The sequence below is a fragment of the Filicampus tigris genome, chromosome 15 (assembly GCF_054856515.1).
Source record: "Filicampus tigris isolate MCC_2025a chromosome 15, RoL_Ftig_1.0, whole genome shotgun sequence".
NCBI lineage: Eukaryota > Metazoa > Chordata > Actinopteri > Syngnathiformes > Syngnathidae > Filicampus > Filicampus tigris.
In genome coordinates this window covers 1,164,437-1,191,630 of record NC_141231.1, presented here as the reverse complement: position 1 = coordinate 1,191,630, position 27,194 = coordinate 1,164,437, and the positions used below count along the sequence as shown (strand labels likewise).

The following is a 27,194-nucleotide window of genomic DNA, read 5'->3' as shown; positions in this document are numbered from 1 at the left end:
CAAAACACTATTTCGACTACAACACAGATAACCCAATTCGTTACAATGTGTATTTCTAACCCGACGCATTGGCGTCCAGTTCAGCGTAATGGTGTGCTTTTATTCTGAATGGGGGCTTTCGCCCCTCGTCAGCGAGCTATTACCGTAATGCCTGATATAAAGGAAATTAGGGGCGGTTGGCTTGACTTGATTTTTTCGAGTGGAGGCTGGCTTGACCGCAGTAAAAAAATAGCCCGTTCTGACCAAAGCACAATAAATCATATGAGAAGCTGAGGATATTTTTGTCAAGAATACTGTCATATTTCGTTTTTTTGAGTCCATACACTGTGAAGCTGTTGATGGGAGTTCCAGACTGTTTTGACCGGTGGATTGGTTTTGCTTGTTTTATGATTTACTCAGGTGAGTCTATCTTTTAACATGCTACGTTGCTAAGGCTAGCGATCGTCTAATGAACATTTTTCTGTACGGTTATGATTGTAAAGTCTTTAATTATTTTAAATTGTCATCCAAAACCAATTGGAGTAAGATATGTAAGCGTAGACATGTTGTGTTTAGTATATTGAGATTTGGGTTTTGGAATGCAACTATTTTCCTTATGAGAGCTGTTCATTTTAACGGCATCATTTCTGGATGTCGTGTTAAATGGCGGACGGTTAAATATGTTGCGTATGTAAGTTGAATTTGTGTTCTGTACACATTTTCCTACATTTCGTTATGGACATAGATATTGTACATTAATTTTGAGGTAAATACCAATTGCTTCAATGTCATGTGAATTGTAAAAAGATTGTTGATTGAATATATTCTGTAAATTGTGTAAAATTTTTATTAATACTGTTCATTGCATAATGATATCTGAATAGGTTGTCATTAATTTTGTAACCAGTATTTCAAGTTCCACTTCGTGACAGGAGAAAGAAAATATAATATTGTACAATAATTGATTGATTCTTAATTTGAATTCCTGCTACGTATATTGTTTTTTTGAATGCTGGATCTACATCCTGGAAACAGCGTTGATCACACCCAGGTTCTCTGTCTGATGCAAGGCAGGGTTGAGGAGCATCTACACTCCTGGACCAGATAAGATTGAACTGCGCAGCATTACATACATACAATACACATTCTACATTCTACCCGGGTAGCACACACACAAACATTGAACAACCGGATGGACATTGGATATCGTGCAGCGATAAGCTGTGAAGGGACAATTTAATTTTTGCCATATTGGGATTTTTGACAAGAGTTGTGTCTTCTGTTCTTTTATACTTTCAAGCAATTAAATTCTGTTACCTTTTCATACTAAATTTCCCTTACTCCTTGAGTTGAACTTGATTATATTAATAAGGTATTGCAGTTGTTGAACATCATATCTGCTAATTAATTATATGTGCATTTCATAGTGTTACATATTACTACCTTTCTATACCTTCATTTTCCAACTGTGCAAATGTTTTTAGTTTACACTCACGGATGCATACTAGATGATAAAACATTTTGTGTCATAAAAACGGCTTTACTGTCCAATGTTTGAAAAGCAGTCAGACTTACTTTTCTAGCACCACAACTGGTACAATAATAACAACAATGACTACACTGACTAACAAACCTATGACAGAAAGTAGTCTATGAAGTCTTTTCCTTCGCCGCTCTGCTTCTTTTTTCTTCAATAAAGCATCAAATCCTGGTGTGTACAGATCTTCAAGCCAAAAGTCCAGCTCCTTAGGTTTCTTTTCTTTATCCTATGCAGACAATATACAATAAAAGTCTTAACGATAACATATGCACATTCACAGAGTATAATCACAATTAATTACAATTGTCACAGATGGTATGGCTCTGTTCATGGATATGTATTCTGGACCTTTCCGAGACAATTTGACATTACAAGAAAATTAAAAAGCGACACCAGTTCTGCTTATGTATGTCTTATATGTTTTTTTGCAGGGCCCCTAAACTGAAACTTAAAAAAAAAAACATTTGATTAAAATATACATCTCCCACAAACATTGAAAATATAAAGTGGCTAACTGTATGTGGCAGTTCCATTCATTCATTTTATAATGCCTATTAGGTCATAGTCTCTCCAGCGTGTCCTGGGCCTTCTGGAGCCTGTTGGACATGGACAGTTGGACATGCCTGGAACGCCTCACCATGGAGGTGGAGGTACCAAGTAGGCATCAAAACCAGATGCGTAAGCCACCTTATTTGGCTCCTCTCAACGTGAAGGATCAGTGGCTATGCTCTGAGCCCTCTCCCTCTGTCCTCTGCCCCTTAAATGAAATTCAGCTTCCCGATGAATCTTCTTACCCGGAACCCTCAAATGTACCTGGATGTGATCCAATGTAGTTAGAACACCACCTCCAGTTCCCCTTTGTAAAAAGAGGGACCACCACCTTAGTCTGCCAATCACTAGCCTTGATGTCCTCACAACCCCAGAAAATCCAGGCGGATCCTCAACCTCAGTAATCTCTACCTCAGATGAGATAACAGATACAGGAGACCATCTCAGATTCTCCAGACTCTGCCTCCTTATTGGAAGGGATGTCTATAAAATTGATGAGGTTTTCAAAGTACTCTACTCACCCAGCCACAAGGAGTTGAAGTGCCCCATTCCCATTATATACAGTGTTCATGGGACACTGGTCCCCCCTCCTGAGATGCCAGAGGTTGGACAATAATTTCCTTGAAGCCAGCCAAAAGTCCCTTTTCATGTCACTGAACTGAACCCGTGCCCGAGTTTTTGCCTTAGCAACTACCAAAGCCGCATTCACTAGTAGGCCTACAGATTGCCTCTCGAGCCCCACAGGACCCCGAAAAGGTTCAACAAGATTCATTCATGGCATCCCTCACAAAGCTGCCCAGCACCCCTTCAAGGACTCTAAAAAGGATGGGTACTCTGAGTTACTCTGTGGTGCATAGGCATATGTAATAGTCATGCCTGTCCCCCACCCAAAGCTGGGGGGAGGCTACCGTATTGGCTCCCAGGGGCAATCAGGATGCCCACGCCTGCTCAGCATTTGTCATCGGGGACAACTCCAGAGTGAAACCCCTTTCAAGGGAACTGGTTCTGGATCCCAAGCTGTGTGTACTGTATAGGCAAGCCTGACTATATCGTGCCCAGCTCACACTGACCGCAACCCCAATCACCCAGGGAAAACAAGTCAACAAGGATGCAACATGGTTCCCCTTTCCCATGGACTCACAACCTGTGGGAAAGGCGAACCATGTTGCATCCTCAGGCTGTACCCTTAGGGGCCCGATCGCCAAGTGCTCACAATTGTGTCTCATTTCCAGGCCTGGCTCCAGAAGGAAGCAGTGGCGACCTGCCTCCAGGCGAGTTAAAACCTGGTCCATTGTTTTGTCATCATGATAGGGAATTCTGAGTCATGCTTTGTATTACTCATTGTTTTACTATGACTTGTTTTCCCTGGGGCATAAAGCCTCTGACAACTGAGCTCCTTACATCATTGGGAGACACAAACCCCTGCACCATGTTCAGATGACAGCTCAGGGAGGATGATACTGGGAGTTCACAGCATCACTTTTGTGGGATTTGTCAGTTTTAAGAGGGTGGGGCTCCCAGACAATGTTGCCAAGGAGGCTCTGAACACCTTATTCAAGCTTTGGCTGTTTTATTTAAAAGAATAGAATAGAATAAATCTTTATTTTCCACCAGGGTAGAAATGCGTCTTTGGCTCACCAAGCATGTTAACAATAATGACAAGATACATTAAAATAAGAAGAAAGAAAATACAATAGGATACATCCATCCATCATCTGCCTCTTATCCGAGGTCATTTTGCGGAGGCAGCAGCTACAGCAGGGAAGCCCAGACTTCCCTCTCCCCAGCAACGTCTTCCAGCTCTTCCGTAGGTGTCCCAAGGCGTTCCCAGAAGGCGTTCCCAGGCCAGCCGGGAGACTTAGTCTCTCCAGCGTGTCCTGGGTCGTCCTCGGGGCCTCCTGCCAGTGGGACAATACCCGCAACACCTCACCAGGGAGGCGTCCAGGAGGCATCGTAATGAGATGCCTGAGCAACCTCAGCTGGCTCCTCTCAACATGGAGGAGCAGCAACTCGACTCTGAATCCCTCCCGGATAACCGAACTTCTCAACCTATTTCTAAGGGAGAGCCCGGACACCCTGCTGACGAAACCCATTTCGGCCACTTGTATGCGAGATCATGGTCTTTCGGTCACGACCCACGGCTTATGACCATAGGTAAGGGTAGGAACGTAGATTGACCGGTAAATCCAAAGCTTCGCTTTTCGGCTCAGCTCCTTCTTCACCACGACAGAGCGATACAGAGTCCGCATCACATCACAGCGGATGCTGCACCGATCCGCCCGTCGATCTCCTGTTCCATCCTACACTCACTTGTGAACAAGACCCCAAGATACTTGAAGTCCTCCACTTGGAGCAGAATCCCATCCACGACCTGGAGAGGGCACCCCACCCTTTTCCAACTGAAGACAATGGTCGCAGATTTGGAGGCGCTGATTTTCATTCCATCTGTTTCACACTCGGCTGCGAACCGCTCCAGTGAGAGTTGGAGATCGCGGTTTGAAGAGAGCCTACAGTACAACATCATCTGCAAATAGCAGAGACGCAATACTGACGCCTCCAAACCGGACCCCCTCAACACCTTGCCTGCGCCTAGAAAGTTGTGAACAGAATCTGTGACTTGGCGGAGTCCAGCCCTCACTGGAAACAAATTCGACTTACTGCCGGCAATGTGGACCAAACTCTGACATCGGTGGTAGAGGGACTGAACAGCCCGTATCGGGGGCTCGGTAACACGCACTCCCGAAGCACCCCCCACAGAACTCCTCGAGGGACACGGTTGAATGCCTTCTCCTAGTCCACAAAACACATGTAGACTGGTTGGGTGAACTCGCATGCACCCTCCAGGACCCTGCTGAGGGTGTAGCGCTAGTCCACTGTTCCACGACCGGGACGGAAGCCACATTGCTCCTCCCAAATCCGAGATTCGACCTCCCGACGGAGCCTCCTCTCCAGCACCCCTGAATAGACCTTACTAGGGAGGCTGAGAAGTGTGATTCCTCTGTAATTGGAACACACCCTACGGTCTACCAATCCAGATGCACTGTCCCCCGATGTCCAGAGCTTTGAGGAACTCCGTGCGGATCTCATACACCCCCCGGCTTTGCCACCAAGGGGCTTTTTAACTACCTCAGTTACCCCAACCCCAATGATAGGAGAGCCCACCTCAAAGTCTCCAGGCTCTGCTCCCTCAGTGGAAGGCGTGTTGGTGGAATTGAGGAGGTCTTCGCACTATTCTCCCCTCCGCCTCACAACGTCCTGACTCGAAGTCAACAGCACCCCATCTCCACTATACACAGTGTTAATGGTGCACTACTTTCCTCTCCTGAGATGCCGGATGGTGGACCAGAATTTCCTCGAAGCCGTCCGGAAGTCATTTTCCACGGCCTCACCGAACTCCTCCCACGCCCAAGTTTTTGCCCCAGCAACCGCCGATGCTGCACCCTGTTTGGCCAGCCAGTGTCTGCAGCTTCCTCCAGAGTCCCGCAGGCCAAACAGGCCAAATAGGACTCCTTCTTCAGCTTGACAGCATCCCTACCTGCATCCCAACCATCCCTCTCTGCCAGAGAGGTGACGTTCCATGTCCCAAGAGCTAGTTTCTGTAGCCGGGGATCGGATCGCCAAGGTCCCTGCCTTTTACCACCGCCCAGCTCACAGGGCATCTGACCCCTTTGGCCCCTCCCACAGGTGAGGAGCCCATGGGAAGGGGGACCCACGTTGTCTTTTCGAGCTGAGCCCGGCCGGGGCCATGGGTGCAGGCCGGACCACCAAGCGCTCGCCAACGAGCCTCACATCCAGGCAATAGGATACATATAGATAAAATGTGATACTTCATGACCACTGACTGTGAATTATTAAGAGCACTTCATGTCATAGGTGTGGGCCACATCCTATCAGTCACTTTCCAGAGTTAAGAATACTAATAGCCCTGGGGGGGACAAAGGATTACTTAAAGGGGAAGTCAACTCAAACATTTTTTTCCAGAATACGTTCTATGCAAGCCCACTAGTCAAAACATGGCATTCTGATTAATATTGCGTTTGTGGAATATGAGAAATCCACCGGTTTTTAGCTAGCTCAAGGGGCGACCATTTTGTCACTTCTGACATCGAAGTTGCTCAGGGCTCAGATAACGACCAATCATGGCTCATCTTCAGAAAACAGATGAAAAATGGGTGCATTTTGCTGCTTAACTCATATTCCACAAACGCGATATTAATAAGAATGCCATATTTAAACTAGTGGGCCTGCAGAGAACATATTCAGAAAAAAATATATACGTTTGGGTTGACTTTCTTACCTTTAAATACGTTCTTAATTGCCTGAGGGACTCTGTAGCGTCTCCCAGAGTTTAAAAGGTCAAACAGGTCAAAGAGGGGATGAGAACGGTCTGACAGGATGCTCCTCGCCTTTTTTATAGACAAGCTACAAAATCTGCTGACTAACTCCAAGGCCACAGTCTCCTGAGGAGATAAAGATGCTGTGAGCAACTCTTAGAAATAATCTCTGTTTCCAGAGAAGATTGGCTGAGAGTCAAAAAATTGCCAAGGTATTTAAAATTATCCACAGTTTCAACATGTTGACCGTCAAGTGAAACTCGTTCCATTTTCAAATCTTGTTTTGAGCAAATGACTTGCTCTTTTGTTTTAGCCTTGTTGGGTTCCAAACAGCTAGTGTGACACAATGTTTGAATGTCTGAGTATAAGACAAGTAGGCTGCTTCACCTACAGGATCTCGTTTTTGAAGAAGGCCAACTAAGGCCATGGCATCCACATAAACAATTTAAGATTCTCAATAACCATAAATTCATTTGTAAAAAGTGAGAATAGCATCGGGGAAAGAACACACCCTTGAGGCCAGCCAGTGCATACTGTGAACACATCTGACATGTTCCCCCGAACACAAACCCTCTGTGAGCAGCATGAGAGAAAGTTCCTGGTCCAAAAGACGAGGGATGAGTTAATATTAAGATCAGTGAGCCTCTTCAGAAGAATATGTGTCTTCAGTGAATTAAGAGCAGAGCTAAAATCTACAAACAAAGGATACAGTTATAATTACAATTTTAATATTCACAGTGTCTTTGCATATGCCACTTGGCGTCTTTGCACAAAGTAATGCCTAAATCACCTTTCATGTTTTCATTGTCACCCACATTACATCGCCTCTTCTCCTGAATTACCTGTAAAAAGTCTTTTACTGTGCCATGGCTTGTTTGCATGGTATAATCCTTGATCGTCCAGGAAGGCGTGACCTTAACAATGTTCACAGTATCCGTCATACTATACAGAGGGTTTGTTTTAATGTTGGACTGCAGACTAACATTGGTGACATGCTTCTCAAGGTATCTGTCCACAAATACCACTGTGTCTTCTTGGGAAGAAGTTGAACTGCTTTTTATCTTTGCTCTCTGCTCCAAGACACTCTATAGATAGGAGAAACACACATGATTCACTAGATTAATACATTTGTTTTAAACTGCAGTTGCATAAACCAAGGTTCATCTCTCTTACTTATGGAAAAGTTCAGATTTAATGTCTTGCATAAAAATTGCTGTGTTTGCACTGGTAATGTAACACATGTTGCTGCCTTTCACTCAGATGGTGTGAGTCTGATTTCCGGTCAGTTTTCCAATACCCAGCCACTTGCTAAAAGAATGAGTGGGTTGTGTCAGGAAGGGCATCGGGCGTAAAATCCATGCCAAACGAATCATGTGAGTGATTTGGGGTGACACTTACGAACAGAACAAGCAGAAAATGATACCATATTAATATTATTATTAATAATATTAATAATAATAATAAGTAATTCTTAAGTTATCTACCTATTTATGAAAATGTGTCTGTGAGCAAGCCTTTCTGTACTTCCACTTCATTTTAATGTAGAAATTAAGATTATGTCATGTGAGGATCAGGATTTGGACCCATACGCAGACATGACACGGAAGTTGAAGAGTAAAACCTCTTTATCAACAAAAACACAAAGTAACAACAGAGATCAGGACTGGAAGAGAGTTTGCATCCTCACTCAAAGAAAGTTTGTCGTACTGACAATGTGTCAGTGTGTAACTCAAACTGTAAGACTTCAGGCCTATATGACATCATAAAGGACATAGAATAAAAGGACCATAACATCTGCAGAGCAACTGATACAACACAAAAACAACCATTCATAACATGTAGGACATTTATATTTGTAAGATGGAATCCAACTGTTTACTGGCGCAGATGAATATATTCGTCAAATGTTATTCATCGGCTAGACTTGCAAGAGGGTGCTATGCTACTGCTTATGCTACCTTATACTTGCCGTAGCGATTTCTCCGTGGCATTTTCAGGTTATTTTATGTCTCTATGGTGAAAATGTCACAGCGTGTGACGTTCAGTCGTAAGAATAAAATTACAAATTTTCTTTCAAAAGGTATATCTCAGCGTGCTATTCAGAGATTCATCTGCACCGTGTTGTCAGAACCATTAACAATTAAATGAAAGAAAAGTCCATCAAGAAAAACATTACTGTGAAATATAAGACTAACTTCAATAGGTCACAATTCACGATACTGAGTTAATACAGAGCTGGGCACTTGACCCTTTTTTGCCGGTCCAAGGGCGGAGGGTCGCGGCTGGACCGGCAAAAAAGGGTTAAGTGCCCAGCTCTGGTGGTTACCCAACTGCATGTACTTTCATTGCGAGCACGATATAGAAACCTTTTTTGTTTGCTCCCCCTCGCCGATGTGCGCAAATGAAGCGCTATGGCATTCTGGTTTCAAATTTCCCACGGTCAAACACCAGCGCACCTTCTTGGTCTCATTCCTCTTCCCCCCTCTGAGTGGCACGAAGTCCGCAAGCATTAAGCAAGTTACTTATTTATTTTCCACTCTTCCCCTGTACTCCTATTCCCGACCTTCAAAATAAAAGCGCTCCGGGCTTTAGTGGTAGAAACATGGTTATGCGCTCCCGGCCTTAATGGGTTAATGAGCAAGTCCATCAGTTATCAGGATGCACCGTCGGGGCCTAGTTTCGCGTCCAAGCCAGCAGTGGCAAATAATGCCAAAACAACTGCTCAGACCTCAGGTAACGACCATTCACGGCTCAGCTTCAGAAAACAGATCAGCCGTGATTGGTCGTTACCTGAGCCCTGAGTAGTTGTGACAAAATGGCCACCCAGAGATGGCTAAAAAGGGGTGCAATTTGCTGCAATTTGCAGTCATTCACATCAAGAAGGCTGTGAAACCCACGAGCAGCTGTGTGCTTCTCGATGGTCCGGTATAGCTGGTGGGACAACACGAATGAAGCAGCCGCAGTGGCATTGTCGTCCATTGTGCTTAGGAAATGAAGAAAGTGGTTCTTTTCCACTTATTTAAACAAGTAATGCCCTGCCTGTGCGAATGCACAAATGAACAACCCGTGATCAGACTCATGCAAGGCACGCCACGCCACAGTTCATATCGCGGCCAGTGGGAGTGTAGCATGAGTCTGAAAATAGTCTGGGACTAAAAACTCTGTAACTTTAACTTCTATTAAAATTTGAGCACGTGTGAGATGATACTCTAAGAATCTTATTCAAATCTTCTCAAAGTCTTCAGATGTACAGATAGCTTGAGGTGTCTTCCTATCCCAGGCTGACCATAGACAGTCGGGTAAGGTTGGTTGCGATCTGTTTAAATGGTCATTCATTCATTGTCTACCAAGGATTGCGGGAGTGTCGTTTGTCAGTATGGGTGTGTAGCTGACGGAGGAACAATCACATCACGAAAAGCGCACACTTCTTTTGCTTACTCGCTCTTTTGTGTGGAGGTGTGCGTTAACCTCTGCCACCATCCACCTCCCGCACCCAACCCCCAATTGAATCTCCTGCCACCCCAGTAAAGCTTCCTAGAACTGCCACTGCACCACACTACAACCAAAACTGTGAAACACCAGATTTTTTTCATTCATGTAACATGTCTGCAACAGATTTGAAATGTGAAAAGTCCTTCTGTGCGTACCAGGTCCGAACGAGCAAGAGTGAACAAGCCGGCAAATTTGAAAAAGCCATCTTCTTGATGAATGAAATTATGTTCACTGCTAGTGGATGTGAAAAGTGCCTGCTTTTTTGGTAGATCATATAGCAACCGCAGGTGCTGATTACCACTTGTTCAAACAAGGAATGCATCCATGTATTTCCCATCAATTTTCAGGTTTAGGGTCACTGGTGAGCTGTGACTGTCTATGGATGCGATGCCCAATGTTATGAATCAAACAATCCTAATCATAATTGTCATAGTCTGTCCTCTGTCTCTGAACTGGCGGCCTCAGTTGAACCCATCTGATCGTGACTCCCCTTGCTGCATGCACAGCTATTGCTTACCTGCAATCAAGCCAGTATAACAGTCATACTCAGTTCTCCCTCACTGCCAGATGGTTCTTTGACTTTCCAGCATTCTTTCTTGGACTGATGCCACAGTGTCTTGCCGACTGCGTTCTGGTTTGTCTGCCGCACTGCTCGTTTTCCGAGTTCTGGACACCTTGCCTGTTTGTTCACCTCACCTGGATTGACGGCCTTGAGTAACTCATGTTCAGAGCCTTGCTTCCTTGCTCCTTTTCCCTGTACATCCTCTCTACCTCCCACACTCTTACACAGAGACTGAACCCCTGCAGTGTGATTTTGATCCTTGCCATACCAATTTAACTGAGCTGTGTTGTGCGACAATTAGTTTCCTATCAGACCTATTACAGATTAATATTTGATCATAATAACCACATGGCTCTGAGGTTCAATCGTTTTTTAAGAGTATCAGTGGATTTTTGCTGATCAGTTTAGAATGGAGTCTTGAATATAGTGTGAGCATTCTTAAAATGTATTCTAAAAAAATATTTTATCTCGACATTGTATTTACATTTTAAGTGAAAATGTGATTATGTTTGAGGAAATATTACATTAGTCTTGAGTTCTTCACATTGCAACCTTTGTTTAATATTGCACTAAATACAGTTGGTTAAGTCAGACAGTTAAGCACAATACTACTATGTGTTTACATCAGATTTCTCTAGCAAAAGGATTGTCAGCTGTGTTGAGTTCCTTCTGATCATCTTATCACAAATGACGTAGAATGGCACTACAATAACTGTCACGGGATAATACTGCGTGTGGTAATATGAGCATACAATCATATGAAAGCGAGAATGACAACCATATATGTATCATCTTTGGCTGTTGAAATCAAATTGTTAGAGCAATTAACCCTAAATAAGCAAATAATGTTTTGTGTAAAGGGAAAATACACACAAATGCAAGTAAGATCACAACAGAACATAAAACCACATTTTAGATGATAATGCAGTTTCTGGCTATACATGACTGTTCCAACCTGAACCATCCTGTTAGTGCCTGGCAGCATCTTCACATCCAGCTTGAGGAACTTCTGTGGGTGATTGTTGTTTGGTTGAACAGGGGTGACCATTCTGGCTATGTCGTTTCATTTACACTGTCAGCTTTACCCTCCACCAACCCAGCACGGTGGATTTCATCATGGTAACAGGTGCGCTCTGTAATAATAAATGAGGAGCGGTATTTATGAGCCTGTATCACTTGCAGGAGTGTGAAACCCAATCAGATTACTGTGAGGGGCAAAAAATGTAGAGTAAGCAAGCTAAGTTCCGTAGTTAGTTTATAATTTTGAACTACATTGGAACCCCCTAAGCCGAACACCATTTTTCCAGTATGGTAATCAATCTCAATTTGATTTATTTTTATCCGGGAATGATTTTGTTTTTAAATTGCAATAGAATGGAAATAGAAAAAACTGTTCATGGGTCAAAAATATTGCATCATTAAACCGCCAGCTCTTAGGAGTTTTAGAATACTTATTTATACAAGTGTAAATATAAGTTGCCCACTGTTAATAGTAAAGGAAAAATAATAAAACATTGTCTTCATTTTGATAAGTAGCGATGCTCTGATCATGATCGGCCGATTTTCGTGAAAAATTACCTGATCGGAATATTCGATCAAAGCCTTTTATTGCCGATCTAAACATCCGATCACCCGCAGCTCATTCTTCGCAGCCTATAGCGGTTTGTGTCCCTCCCCCTCTGCTCGCTACGTTCACGCCCACTGCGGTGGGAGCGTTTCTGGCGGCGCGTTTCAATTGGAGTCAATGTAGTTCTCGCGGGCGGGCGCGGTTGCTGCGGCCCGGCAGAATGATGCTTTTTGAGCGGTTGGACGTCGTCGCGTATTAAACAAGTCAAGTTTTTTGCCATTCCGCCTCGTGGCAGCCAACCAGCATCGGGCGTATATGCTAACACTGCTTCCGTAGGTTTAACGAGGCATTAATTATAACGTTAAATTATACGCTGAATGCTAGTTTATACAAGTATACACTAAGACTGACTCTAGAAGTATAACATGACAATAGTTATATATTGTTTTGCATGGGCACGTTCGCGCATGTAAACGAAAAGAACGTTGAGGAAGGATATTGCAAAGCCCTGAACTTGATGTTATTACTATTTACTATTTGATAATTAATAACAACAATGATAATCCATCCATCCATTATCTGTACCGCTTCTCCTCACAAGGGTCGCGGGGCGTGCTGGAGCCTATCCCAGCTGTCTTTGGGCAGTAGGCGGGGGACACCCTGAACTGGTTGCCAGCCAATCGCAGGGCACACAGAGACAGACAAACATCCGCACTCACAATCACACCTAGGGGCAATTTAGAGTATCCAATCAACTTACCATGCATGTTTTTGGAATGTGGGAGGAAACCGGAGTGCCCGGAGAAAACCCACGCAGGCACGGGGAGAACATGCAAACTCCACACAGGGAGGCCGGAGCCGGGATCGAACCCACGACCTCTGAACTGTGAGGCGGACGTGCTAACCAGTCGACCACCGTGCCGCCCAACAATGATAATAATACTAGTAAAAGCCCACTCTGACCTTTTGACTTTAGTCTTCTGTACTATTAGTATATTATGAATAACCAGTGACTGCGACTGGCTGGCGACCAGTTCGGGGTGTAGTCTGCCTTCGCCCATTGACGGCTGGGATAGGCTCCAGCAACTCCCCGCGACCCTATATAGGATAAGCGGTTTGGAAGATGACATGACATGAATAACCAGTGAAGCCTTTCATCACAAAAGCACACAACCCAAATCATTTTTGTTGGTGATTTGAGGTAGGTTGACTTTCAAGTGATTATTTATATAGATTCTGCCTTTCCCTACATTGTTGTAGTGCTAACATTCAAATGGCTACATCCTCGCTCCCTGGCCTTCCACAAGATGATGATCTGTGGGTATTTCTACGCAACCGTGGTGTTCCTGAGGAGAGCATTGAGAAAATGCAGCAGGATCATGTAAGTCACAGGAAATGTGTTCCTACAAGGCTACATTTAATTATATTTTTATATTTAACTAAATTCCGATCCATTTTTAATTACCTATATAGACAATCATGCAACTAGAGAGGTTCAAAGATTTTTATTTGTCAGTTGTACCTTCCAACAATGCAGCCTGATGTAGAAACATCAAACTGACATAAGATACAGTATAAATTCAAAACAAAGTGAATCTCTGCAAACTGGTGTAGACTTAACTCTTAATTGGGAACAACACTTTTCACATGTGGTGTCATCTGGTTCTTTCACTTATGATCTGAGCATTCTCTATTATTAAGGGTGACCCCCAAAAAACTGGCCACAAAAGAAGATTTGGAAATTTGAAATGGATTTCTGAAGAAGAAAAGGCCAATTAGTATAGTGTTCTAAACACAATAAAGTAGTTAAACCTCAAGTTGCATTTGGTTCTGTAATACATTTAAGAAATTGTCTATTGAAAGTTGGGGCCAGTTTTTTGGGGGTCACCTTGTGCTAGTATAAACTTAGCTGCTAAATTAAATGTTGCCTATTATTTCGGCACACCACATTATTGCCGGCTTCATAATCTGTTATGGTGTATTATCTTATACTGTCCATTAGGTTATCTGCATTAGACATTTATGATTGGTTGTTTTGAACATAAGTAAATTGTCTTGGAGATAAAATAGTTTAAGTTCATTCAAATGTATACTTTTTGTTTTTATTATAGATTGACAGTTCACTACTTGGAGAAATAGATGATGCTGCTTTGGCTTCTTACATTCCAGCCTATGGGGACAGAATTGCCACAAGGCGTTTCTCCATGGGAAAACAGAGAAGAGGTGGAGATGATGCAAAAAAACATCTGCTATTCAAAAAAACTTGCTCAAAAAATGGGTACAACGAGCAACAAAGTCTGTGATCAAGGATTTGAGGGGGAGAATACACTGCAACCACCAAATGTGCGTCTAAAAAATAAAAAGAGAGCCTGGAAGACAACCAGAAAAATAGAATTAGGGTGGATACATGACAACAGACAAGTCAGAAAACGCAGCAGTGGAGGAACCAGAGTTCTTGATATTAACAAGAATGCCACTAAGACTGAGATTCTCACAATCTAAACAACTGTTTTTCCTTCATGAGAAGTCAACAATGGGAAAGGAAGAGTTCAGTCATGACATAATTGACTTTCAGGAAGGACAAGTTGATGACGATGTTAGTGTGCGGGATTATTACGACACACATTAATTTGGTTTGTTAAGGTTTTATTTGTTAACAAAAACCCTAACTTGTGACGATGACCCAGAGGAAGGAGCTGATGTACCCACAGAACAGTGACATGAAAACACAACAGACTCTGGGCAAGAGAAGCACACAATGGAAATGATGGAGGAGCAGACACAGAAAAGACATGACAGTGAAAATCCGATACACACGGACACAGTCGAAGATTACGAGCTGAGCACTGCCACATTGTCAGCTGTTGTCTCTACTGCAACTGTTCAGATGATTGATCTTACATCTTTGGGTAATACCTCGGAGGTCATTTTTGGTCCTTTGGCAGGTGGTCCATTTGTAGGTGATCTTGATGATACACTCATACATGATCCAAACCCTGCAATAGAAGACGAACAAATGAACATGCCCACCTACACCTCATCTCCTACTGTGATTCTCGTAGACCACGAAGTCCTGCCTATGAACTTTTACATGTGAATGTGAAACTTCACAGAGTAACACTCCTAGATGAACTGATTGCCCAATTCAAAGATGAAGCAATGATGACCTACTTTGTGAAATACAGCTTCATTGATGAAATCGGGGCAGATGCTGACGGTGTGTCCAGAGATGTATACGCTGCCTTCTTGACAGAATTCCTTGACTGTGCAGCTGAAGGCGCTGCTGTGAGGGTGCCATCACTCTCCCCAAAATGGCAAGAGGAGGAATGGAGATCTGTTGGCAGGATATTGGCCAAGGGACTGGAGGACCATGGATATTTCCCGTTTTGACTGTCTCAAGCCTTTACAGCAGCAATTATATTTGGTGAACACTGTTTCATCTGATTTACTGTTTGACTCCCTGATGTTGTACCGTAGTCAGTCTGAGCGTGACCTCTTGTCCACTGCTTTGCAAGAAACCGTTGTAGGTGAAGATGAGGAAGAGTTTCTTGACCTTATGGATCGCATGGGTGTAAGAAAAGTACCAACACAAGATAACCTAAGAGGTGTGCTTATCCAAGTCGCCCATAAGCAAATCATCCAGCACCCAAAATATGCACTGGATAATATTGCAGAGGTTGCAGGACCAATACTCAGGAATTTTTTTACCAGCGTACAGGATATGAAGAAGCTGTATGATGACATTAAACCAACGACATGGAAGGTGATTAAGATGATAACGGATTCTCCAGCTACAGCAGCAGAGAACCAATGTTTGCAATTTTTTACATCAATACATAAGAGGGTTGGTTGAAATTTATCTCCGAAAGCTGATGAGATGTCTGACCGGGTCTTATGTTATCTGTGTTAAAGAAATTCAAGTCAGTTTCACCTCTTTGGATGGGTTAGCAAGGCGGCCAATTGCACATACTTGTGGCCCAACTTTGGAGCTGCCATCAACCTATAGCAGCTATCCTGAGCTTCGAGCTGAAATGGAGGCTATATTGTCCAGCAACTTTCATGCAATGGACATTGCATAAGAATTGTTAAATTACTGCTGTTCATACATTTTTCTCTTCTCAGCCATGTCAGCAATATATGTTTAGCTTGTTTAAATGTGGGATAGAGCGTGTAAAGAAAATATTTGATTAGTTAAGGAGTTGTGTGCTTAGTGTAGAAACAATAGCATACACATACAGACAGACTTAAGACATTTTTGGTATCAAAGAGTATATTGCTGGCGGCGGGTGGAAACCTGTCCAAATTTGGCGAATTTTATAATTTGATACTAATGGTCTGTGGCCAACATTGTTGGGGGTAACGCATTACAAAAGTAACGCAGTACAGTAATACATCACATTTAGGCAGTAACAACATATTGTATCTCGTTACTCCGATTTTTTTTTATTATGTAACATTATTACAGTTACTGAGTCGGGTAACGCGTTACATATATCGAGAATATAATACATTTGCTGACAATCGTATTTTGCATGTCACAAGTATGTCTGTTTAAAACATCACTTGATCATAAGTTATTGCTTCCCGCAGTATTTAATTATAAAGTTCCTACCGCACTTGGAGCTTCACGTAACAACGTGAGTGTGCAAGTCAACTCTCTGCCACGCAATTTGATTGTTTTTACACTATTGACAACACTAAAGAGGGCTGAGAAGTTATTGTTTGTGACAATAATCACTGTCACGGTTTCATAATATAAAATGCAAATCATAGACACAAAATACAAGTAGGAACAAACCTAAGTAAAACGAAGTGAATAAACTGCAAAAAAAGTCACTGTGCTTTTTAGATATTATTTAATGACCTTAGTGCCATCAATTGCCATATGTAAAACGTAGTGATTCTGATTGGCTGTTCGCAATCAAAATGCAAATCATTTGCCGGAGACAAATGACGTCACGCTACGGCACCATCAATTGGACAAACTACAATAGACGCCATTATTAGAGTCTGATGCGCTCGTTTCTTATTTACCTATTTTTTTTTCAAATCACCTCGCAACTTTGTCTCCATGTAGTAAAAGAAAATTAGAACTAACTGAACGTTCAATTATTATAAATAGAAAAAATAATGAAAAAGGAAAAAACATTTAGTCAGGTCAGTTTTGACTTCAATACATATTTTTGCTTTTATTACACATGCCCTGTCTGTGGTTCTATCTATCTATCTATCTATCTATCTATCTATCCATCCATCCATCCATCTTGTCAGACCAATTATCGATTATATGTTATGCATCACTATTATTTGTGTGTAAATGGCAAATGGACTGTCACTTGTATAGCGCTTTTCTACCCTTGGTACTCAAAGCGCTTCACACTGTACCTCATCTACCTCCTGATGACGCAGCATCGGGAGCAACTGGGGGTTCAGTATCTTGCTCAAGGATACTTCAACATGGTCACAATGGGCGGGGATTGAACCCACAACCTGCCGGTTGGGAAAGGACCACTCTACCCCTGAGCCATGAGAATAATAATAATTTCAGCGGCACGGTGGTCGACTGGTTAGCACGTCCACCTCACAGTTCAGAGGTCGTGGGTTCGATCCTGGCTCCGGCCTCCCTGTGTGGAGTTTGCATGTTCTCCCCGTGCCTGCGTGGGTTTCCTCCGGGTACTCCGGTTTCCTCCCACATTCCAAAAACATGCATGGTTAGTTGATTGGACTGTCTAAATTGCCCCTAGGTGTGATTGTGAGTGCGGATGTTTGTCTCTGTGTGCCCTGCGATTGGCTGGCAACCAATTCAGGGTGTCCCCTGCCTACTGCCCAAAGACAGCTGGGATAGGCTCCAGCACGCCCCGCGACCCTTGTGAGGATAAGCGGTATGGATAATGAATGAATGAATGAATAATAATTTCATTTGTGGTTTACAGTTTGTGATTATTTACTGGACAAAATATCAGTTCCAATACTTATATTTAAAAAATAAATCTTATTGATACAAATATTGATCAAAGGTAGTGATGTCCCACCACACCATAGAGTCGAAACGTTTAATATTATAGACCACACTATATAGTTAAATATGCTCATAAGTTAACTTTACCATCTAGATTTTGCATTTTCCTTTTAAGGTTTTGAAATCACTATTAAATAAATTAATCCCCGATTTTTGAAAAAGTAACTTAAAAGTAACTTAAACTTGAGTAACACATTACTCTACAAATAGAGTAATATTGTAAAGAAACTTATTACTTTCACATGCAAGTAACTAGTAATATGTAATATATTACATTTTGGAAGTAACTTGCCAAACACTGGTGGCCAACTATTTTTACTAATGATTGACCAACCTAAAGTGTTGCTTACCCCTTTTAACATTGCAATGTTAATAGCTCAACAAACGTTTTTTTTTTTGTTCGTTGCTGTGTGGTTTTAGCGGTGTGGGTATTCTGCCCAACACCAGCAATATGTAACTAGTAGCAGTACCTGCTAGCTAACAAAGATTCTATTTTAGTTTTGACATTTTTTGTGTGACAACCATAGATTAGGTCACTGATAGTATAGTGGTACACACGCCTGAGTTGTGTGCGGGCAGCGTGGGATCGATTCCCACTCAGTGACGGTGTCTGTCTGTGCCCTGCGACTGGCTGGCGACCAGTTCGGGGTATAGTCTGCCTTCGCCCGTTGACGGCTGGGACCAGCACCTCCCCACGACCCTGAATAGGATAAGCGGTTTGGAAGATGCCATGCCATGCCACAACCATAGATTGACTTTTCATTTTGCATGTTTTCTTGCTATCAATAGTTAACAACTCATGTTTGCTATCAGTCTAAGATGAGAATTAAAAATAACATGGGTGATATTTTCTCTGTTGATATAAAGTGTTATAATACAAGTTGAAACACTACCTCATGTCAGATTGTAATTCTGACAGTATTTGTGAAAATGTTGCATCAAAAGGTTTTGTTTTTTTTACAAAAAGATTGTGTCTTTACTGTTGGGACATATAGTTCAGGAGTCCTGCTCTTTCAGACACAATTTATTTTTCCATTGCAGTATTAAAATTGGACATGTTTCTTTTGGTGCTTTTACTGTGAAATCTTACAAGTATCATTAAAATACATGTACATACATACAGTATGCTTCATTTGCTGAAAGTTTAATGACATCTACATTCTAACAAATTTATACTGTGACATTGCATTCAAATACATAAGAATATTTGATCTGAGGGATGGCATGAACATCAAATGCAAATATTTACCCAATTTTATTACATGTAATTGGCTACAAATCACACCTGAGAGTTCTTGAGAGTAGTACATAAGTAAGATACATGTCCATAGTGCTATAATGAACGATAAATACATAAATATCAAAAGAGAAAAAAAAGGTTTCACTCTTCGGTATTAAAAGATACTGGCTTATAGTTGACATTAAGCATACACACCATTGTGGACAGGATATTGTATTATAAATTGTTTCATTTATAATTCATAATGATTGTACTTTTTATAGAATGCTCTTTTTATAATGCACCCCAGGTTTTACTTATTTACTGTTTAAATACCCTTTACAGTTAAATTTGTGATCCACAAGATCTACCATTATTTGGAGGCTTGTATCCCGTCATTTGATCCAGGTACTTTTTATAGAATGCTCTTTTTACAATGTACCCAAGGTTTTACTTATTTACTGTTTAAATACACTTTACAGTTAAATTTGTGATCCACAGGATCTACCATTATTTGGAGGCTTGTATCCCGTCATTTGATCCAGGAGAGCAGATTTTGTTCATCCAGTCTGAGCTCATATGTAAGCACGTAAGAACAAATAAAGCTCAATGGCTTCCTCTGGAGGGGTGGGTGGCTGAAGATTGTTTTCTGCCATGGCAAGGCAGCAAATGTCAAACACTGTATCATCGCAGGGATACAGTCCTCTCTGCAGGCATTCCTTTCTGCAGGCTTCTATCTTTTGTTGGGGTACCTCTTTTAGGTACTCTCTGGCACCAAAAAGTTGGGGTAGGGTGTACATCATCACTGGACGCCCACCTGGAGACACAGCATTTCTGCTTGGGCGAATTCTGTGAGTGTTCCAGAGGTGAACAACTTCCTGTAGTTCTTTCTAAATATAAACAAAAATAGAACATTATCAAACTGGTTCACACATTTTCTATACCAATCAAAGTACACTGTATGATGCAAACCAGCCAATAAAATACAAATCTGCTCCAATTTAACCGACTGCAATATTTGGCTCAACTGTATCATGTAATTAAAAAACATTAAAACTCTGACAGCAACATTTTGTTGAATTTTATACTTTTCATACTTTAAGTAATTTAAATACAGTACAGTATACTGCTGATAACAATTAGCAACTATTGATTACCTCTATTATTTCAAGACATATTAACTGAATGATACTTTTATCCAGGAAGTCATCAGAAAAGGAGTCTGAGTCTTTTAAGTCTTGGAACAGGTTCCTCAAAAACTGTGTGTGTTGCCTTCGGTTGTGATTGCTCGATCCATACAGATAACATCCGTGCAAAAATTGTTCAGATGGTCATGGCTCAAGAACATCTGCATTTGTTCAATATAACAGTTCTCGGTGCCAAGGTCCGAAGGAATTCGGACACAAGTCCCATTTCTTGATGACACCTCATTAATAAAGTATCCAGCGATTACTTTCGGATCATGGTTGTAGAGTAAGCATGTAGCCATATAACCATTCGTGAAAATATGACACCATTGATGCAGATCCCGTATGAGAAGGCATGTAGATACCATTAAGTTCAAAGGACCTCTCTTTTGACCATAAAAAATGGACCAAGCCACCTGTCTTGCCCTGAGCAGGCGTCAGGGCGTGATTGGCACTGTCCAATTGGAAAAAGGGGTTTGGTCCGTCAAAAACTGTATAAAAGCTGTTGTAACGTGCCTTAGAGCTCAAGACTTCTCGCCTGTGCACAAATGCGAAAATGTTCTCAGACTTTTTGAATAAATTCCATGTGATGAGCCTGCATCCTGGACTTGTGTGGGTTGCTGCTTGCGTGGGCCAACACGACACAATTCACACAAATAAAGTTTTATCATGTATGACACATATTGATCAGGTCGGCATTTTTTAAACAATTATTGTTTTTCCATTATTTCAAAAGAATTTTATGACAGATTTTTTGTGTTTAGATTAGGGCTGTCAAACAATCTCCAAAATATGCCATATTTTTCTGTAAATTATTGTTGGAATGGAAAGACAAAAGACACAAGACAGATATATACATTCAACATACTGTTCATATCTAATGTATTTTTTATTACAACAAATCCTCATGAGATGAAAATTAATATCCATCCATTATCCATACCGCTTATCCTCACAAGGGTCGCGGGCGTGCTGGAGCCTATCCCAGTTGTCTTTGGGCAGTAGGCGTGGGACACCCTGAATTGGTTGCCAGCCAATCGCAAGGCACACAGAGACAAACAAACATCCACACTCACACTCACACTCACACCTAGGGGCAATTTAGAGTGTCCTATCAACTAACAATGCAAGTTTTTGGAATGTGGGAGGAAACCAGAGTACCCGGAGAAAACCCACGCAGACACGGAGAGAGCATGCAAACTCCACACAGGGAGGCCGGAGCCGGGATCGAACGCACAACCTCTGAACTGTGAGGCGGACGTGCTAACCAGTCGACCACCGTGCCGCGAAAATTTATATTTTTAAATTAAAATTATCAACATTCTTTCTGTAGTAGACTTTTATTCACTACAAAAACGGGCCTCAGAACAGTGACAGAAATATTTCAAATGTGTGCAAACAAAGTGTGTGTGTGTGTAAAGTACACATTTATATGAGGCCCTTGTAATATTCTTAGAGTTTATGTTTTCCGAGTGGTCCCTCAAGTGCACACGAATGTGATTGGCTCATGTTATGCTGTACTACGCTGTATATGGTATCAGCAGTTCCGTTAAACTGACTTTATTCACACAAGACAGCCCTCTTCTCTACTCGTCCTCAGTCGCTGAGGCAAAGCAACTTATTCACATTTCTGAGATTTAAAGCTGCTCTCTTCTTTCGAAAGGCTTCTTTATACTCCCGCGGGCGACACGCGTCCGCTCTGCTGCTCACTGTGGACTTCTGGGATTATGCATCGTCGGTCATTCTGTGCATGCGTTAAATGCGTCAAATATTTTGACACGATCAATTACAAAATTTAAGTGCTGCCCGATAACGCGGTAAATTTGACAGCACTAGTTTAGATATATACATAGTTGGCATTGGGTGAAATACACACACACACACCCACACCACACACAACGCGGGCACACGCACGGCTTGGACAGAGCTGGGCACTTGACCCTTTTTTGCCAGTCCGGCCGCGACCCTCCACCCTTGACCTGGGTACCCTTTCAGCCGCGCCCCCTCGCCCTTATTCATAAAAATGATCACCCCACGCCCCGTTCCACCCTCCGGCGCTCCCAAAAAAGTGTCCGTGATTGACGCCGCCGCGGGAGAGATGCTAACGGCAGAGGCTTTTTAAGGATCATTAGCTGGCTAATTTATTATTCGAACCCACTGTGGACACGCTTCAAAATGCACCACTAGTACTTTACTACTTACCCAACTGCGTGTGCTTACTTCCATTGCGATCCCCGGGGTTGGTTTTGTCATATTGTATAATTATTTGGGTCTAACAGACGGGCAGAAGTCGCATTCAACAAGTTATTTATTTTCCACACTTCCCTTCGTTCACAGCCTGCAAAATAAAAGCATACCAGCAAACCACTATACACAGCAGGTTTGCTACGGCGTATTTCCGGAAGTAGAAGACGCCAGAAGAAGTGCATGAACCCCACCTTGATGTGCCAGCGTCATACTTGAGTGCTGTGCGCAGTTTATTATACTCCCAGACACAAGTTGTTTTGAAACAATTAAGTTCCAAGTCGGGGGGGCGTCGCTTCAAAAAGACAGCGACAACAATGGATATCGTACCTGCTACAACCATAAAGGGACCGAGATGACTAGACTATGCATTTAATTTTATTGCCAAACTAGTTTACTTTTGCAGCAGCAACGAGCTGCGTGCTGCATCCTCTCTCTCCTCTCCGTGTGGGAAACTGGTATGTCATCGCAACATGTGACATAATGGACTGATCAGAGCAGCAACAATTCCTGATGGGTGCGTGGCATGTGTCGCAGACCTGTCGCCAACAGCACAATGTGTCGGTCACGTGAATCAATGCGTCAGTTGTCGCTTGTGCCGACGCGGGACTAGAAAGAAGCCTAAAACGAAGCCTTTCACTGAGTAGGCTGAGATAAAATTTGCCCGCCTCGCGACCACGTCAAACGCATGAGGGCCGATTAGTGGGCCAGACTAAAATCCACTTCAGGCCATGCTTAGTCCAGCCATTTTTTCCCCCCGCCCCCGAGGGTCCGACCGGTCCGGCCCAGGTACGTACTGCCCAGCTCTGGGCTTGGAAATCTATAATTGAGAACCAAGTAGGAACGGGAACTGACATTCTGGTTCTCCCAGAATAGTTCTGACTTATAAATGTCAGTGCAAAATTGTTATGCTTTTGCGCGTGAAAGAAGGACCAATAGGAAATGGGTGTGTGCAGCATTTTACGAAATGTTGCTGGTCCGTCATTCGTCAGCGTCCGTCACCGACAGATGCGGTTAGTGACGATTACACTGACGGGCGAAAATCCACTCTCGTCAGTGCTAAGTCAATCATTTGAAAGTGTCCCATAATTCGTTAACAAAATGGGCAGTCGGAAGACCCACCTCTGGTGCGCAGCGTGCAGCCCCATCCCTGCCATCGGAGCTGCAAAGTGGGCGTGGGTGCGCGGCAACTTAGCAGGGGAAGATCAGTCTGCGATGTTGCGCGTCTGTGGGGCCATTCCTGCCGCCCGTTCCCCTCAGAAGACGGTGAAAACGAACGAAGAATGACCTATAAGAATTGGCAGCGTGCGGCCTGCAAAAATACACACCTCAAATAACTAAGCAGGAAGTGTGTACGTGCAAGCATCAAGCTCAAAAGTTTGATACGGAGATCAAAAGTTAGCAAAAAAATACCATTCTTCTGCTCAGTGCAACACGTGTCATTAAATAATATTTTGCAAAGGAGGTTGCAATTCAAGTACGATAAAAGAACTCTGGATTCACAGAATAGACTTGATCATGTGTGCTTCGACCACACTGGTCAGAATCAGGTAAGTAAACCAGTAAAGGCCTAGATAGACCAAAAAGACGCTGGCCAACAGTGACAGATGCTTACCACCTGTGGCGGCTGGCCGGCTGTTGGCACATCACGCTGGAGGAATACACCGCAACTACAAAAAGCGACGCCGACCATTAAAGTACCTTCTGCGCATGCATAAGATGTAATACCCTTCCATACCATCGGCGGCGGTAGTCACCATTTCTCACGGTTAGAAAAATCCAACCAGAAAGCTGTTGGCCGGGGGCGGATTATAAAAACGTAAACAATGCATTCAGCCATTTTCTTCGCTCACGATGCACTCCCACGCGAAGTAAACCGTCACGTTCTTGACACGGTATTGTGAAATACCTACATTGTCAACCCTCGCTCTTGTAAGCTTGCCGATTCAACATGGGTAAACGCCCCCAAGACGCTTACAGACGGGTTACGACACTACAACGGTGGCCACTACACTAAACAGACGGTGCATTCAGACGCCACGACACTTCACGACCTCCGACGTCGGTTTGGTCTATCGGGGCCTTAAAATACCTCCATGCTGCCAGGCCAATGCTTGGTTGAGGACCCAAAAGCAGGAATGCAGGGTGGACTGAATCATAAAAATAGCAAAGGTGCTAGGGCAGGATCTAAATACTAAAATCAAAAAAGTCCTCAAAATCAAAATTCAAAGAAACACTGGGGAAACAAAAACACTCACCGGGACAACTAACAAAGACTTGAGATGACATTGTGTAACAGTCAGTTATTGTGTTACGGTGTCTCGCCACACGGTGGCGCCTCTTTGGTTTATTATGTCAGTTAGTCACTTCTTTTTCCCTAAACTTCAGTGCACCTTTTGTCATGGCTGTACCCGACCGCCATGTTCTTAAGTAGCGCGTTGCTAATTAAACGGCTTGTGGAATATCAAGAAGTCTTTGCTCCTTTGGCTATCCAACAACACCTGTCCATGAATAAGTATTCCCTCAGTTGACTACCACTCGTTACAATGGACACAACAAAGAACAATTGACAATGAACCAACAAGGACTGAAAGAAAGCAGAGAACTAAATACAGACAAATTGATGAGACAACAAGGAACACCTGGACAAGACACAAAGGGTTGGGGGCAGCTGATTGACTAACACAAAAGACCAGGATGACAAGCACAGTTGGACCCAATAGCCTAACTAGACAGACAAAAGAACACAAGGAAAACATGAAACTAAATACTAAACCAAAACCAACCGAAGACAGATCATGACAGTACCCCCCACTTGAAGCTGAAATCAACCCAAACACATTTTTTCCCAAGAATATGCTCCCAGCAGGCCCACTAGTTGAAACATGGCATTCTGATTAATATTGCGTTTGTGGAATATAAATTAAGCAGCAAAATCCAACCTTTTTTACCCATCCCAGGAGGCGGCCATTTTGCCAGTTCTGCTGACTGAAAATGACATCACAACTTCTCAGGTAACGGCCAATCACGGCTCAGCTTCAGAAAACAGGTCAGCCGTGATTGGTCGTTACCTGAGCCCTGAGCAGTTGTGATGTCATTCTCAGTCGACAGAAGTGACAGAATGGCCGCCCCATGAGATGGCTAAAAACGGGTGGATGAACTCTTATTCCGGAAACACAATATTTATCAGAATGCCTTGTTTCATCTAGTGGGCTTGCAAAGAACATATTCTTGAAAAATTTGACTTTGTCTCTTAGGGATGATCTCAGATGTCCCAAATCTATCCATCCATCCATCCATTATCTGTACCGCTTCTCCTCACAAGGGTCGCGGGGCGTGCTGGAGCCTATCCCAGCTGTCTTTGGGCAGTAGGCGGGGGACACCCTGAACTGGTTGCCAGCCAATCGCAGGGCACACAGAGACAAACATCCGCACTCACAATCACACCTAGGGGCAATTTAGAGTATCCAATCAACTTACCATGCATGTTTTTGGAATGTGGGAGGAAACCGGAGTGCCCGGAGAAAACCCACGCAGGCACGGGGAGAACATGCAAACTCCACACAGGGAGGCCGGAGCCGGGATCGAACCCACAACCTCTGAACTGTGAGGCGGACGTGCTAACCAGTCGACCACCGTGCCGCCGCTCCCAAATCTAAATAAGTCCAAAAACAGGGCGGACAGAAGGGGGCCACGGGACCATGACCCGCCAATCGGAGACCAGACAGGAGGCAATGGTGGCCGCAGCGCCATGTACATACTTGCATATAGTTTTAAGTTCATACAGTTTGGTCAATTTAGAAAGTTGTAAATATATGTATACTTGCGGCGGCACGGTAGTCGACTGGTTAGCACGTCCGCCTCACAGTTCAGAGGTCGTGGGTTCGATCCCGGCTCCGGCCTCCCTGTGTGGAGTTTGCATGTTCTCCCCGTGCCTGCGTGGGTTTTCTCCGGGCACTCCGGTTTCCTCCCACATTCCAAAAACATGCATGGTAAGTTGATTGGATACTCTAAATTGCCCCTAGGTGTGATTGTGAGTGCGGATGTTTGTCTCTGTGTGCCCTGCGATTGGCTGGCAACCAGTTCAGGGTGTCCCCCGCCTACTGCCCAAAGACAGCTGGGATAGGCTCCAGCACGCCCCGCGACCCTTGTGAGGAGAAGCGGTACAGATAATGGATGGATGCATGTATACTTGCAAATAAATTATTTCACCGTCAAACTATTTTGTCAGTGTTGGTTATGTTGTAAAGTTGTTTAGATGTTTGACTCGTCAGAAAAGCTATGATCAGCGAAAAAATCCTTCAAAACGACTGGCAAGGCGGAGGTGCTTGCTCGGAAAATGTCTGGCAGTGAATGAGTTAAACGTGATAACTTTCATGTAATAAAGTGAGCTGGAACTTTTTCTTTTTTTTGTCTGGTGTGCTATAGTTTGACAGCCCTGCAATAAAGGGAGCGTGCACCACTACATTTTGAGAACCACTGCTCTATGCTGTTGTTTTAAA

The 27,194-nt window shown here is 43.2% G+C and overlaps 1 protein-coding gene, 2 long non-coding RNA genes and 1 pseudogene across 3 annotated transcripts; 2 read left to right on the top strand and 2 right to left on the bottom strand.

Annotated features, from left to right (window-relative positions):
- Nucleotides 1–1,540, top strand: LOC147135085 (uncharacterized). The gene is made up of 2 exons (XR_015089863.1): nucleotides 1–399; nucleotides 1,015–1,540. It is a non-coding gene; the product is annotated as an uncharacterized LOC147135085 (long non-coding RNA).
- On the bottom strand, nucleotides 300–8,947 carry minar2 (membrane integral NOTCH2 associated receptor 2). Its single transcript, XM_086053746.1, has 3 exons — nucleotides 8,859–8,947; nucleotides 7,245–7,487; nucleotides 300–1,745 (listed from the first exon to the last, which is right to left on the bottom strand). Exons 1-3 carry the CDS (start codon nucleotides 8,910–8,912, stop codon nucleotides 1,551–1,553), a joined length of 492 nt encoding a protein of 163 aa, XP_085909872.1. The 5' UTR covers nucleotides 8,913–8,947; the 3' UTR covers nucleotides 300–1,550.
- Nucleotides 8,948–13,290: 4,343 nt separating this feature from the next.
- LOC147135083 (uncharacterized) lies at nucleotides 13,291–16,102 on the top strand (annotated as a pseudogene).
- Nucleotides 16,103–19,149: 3,047 nt separating this feature from the next.
- LOC147135082 (uncharacterized) lies at nucleotides 19,150–24,953 on the bottom strand. The gene is made up of 3 exons (XR_015089862.1): nucleotides 24,785–24,953; nucleotides 23,815–24,004; nucleotides 19,150–20,151 (listed from the first exon to the last, which is right to left on the bottom strand). It is a non-coding gene; the product is annotated as an uncharacterized LOC147135082 (long non-coding RNA).
- Nucleotides 24,954–27,194: the final 2,241 nt, after the last annotated feature.

Coding starts and splice junctions, on each gene's coding strand:
- minar2 (XM_086053746.1), bottom strand. CDS start 8,912: ATGCTTGCGGACTTCGTGCCACTCAGAGGGGGGAAGAGGAATGAGACC. Junction 7,488..8,858: donor AGAGGAATGAGACCAAGAAG/GTGCGCTGGTGT, acceptor TCCTATCTATAG/AGTGTCTTGGAGCAGAGAGC. Junction 1,746..7,244: donor CAGTAAAAGACTTTTTACAG/GTAATTCAGGAG, acceptor TTGTCTGCATAG/GATAAAGAAAAGAAACCTAA.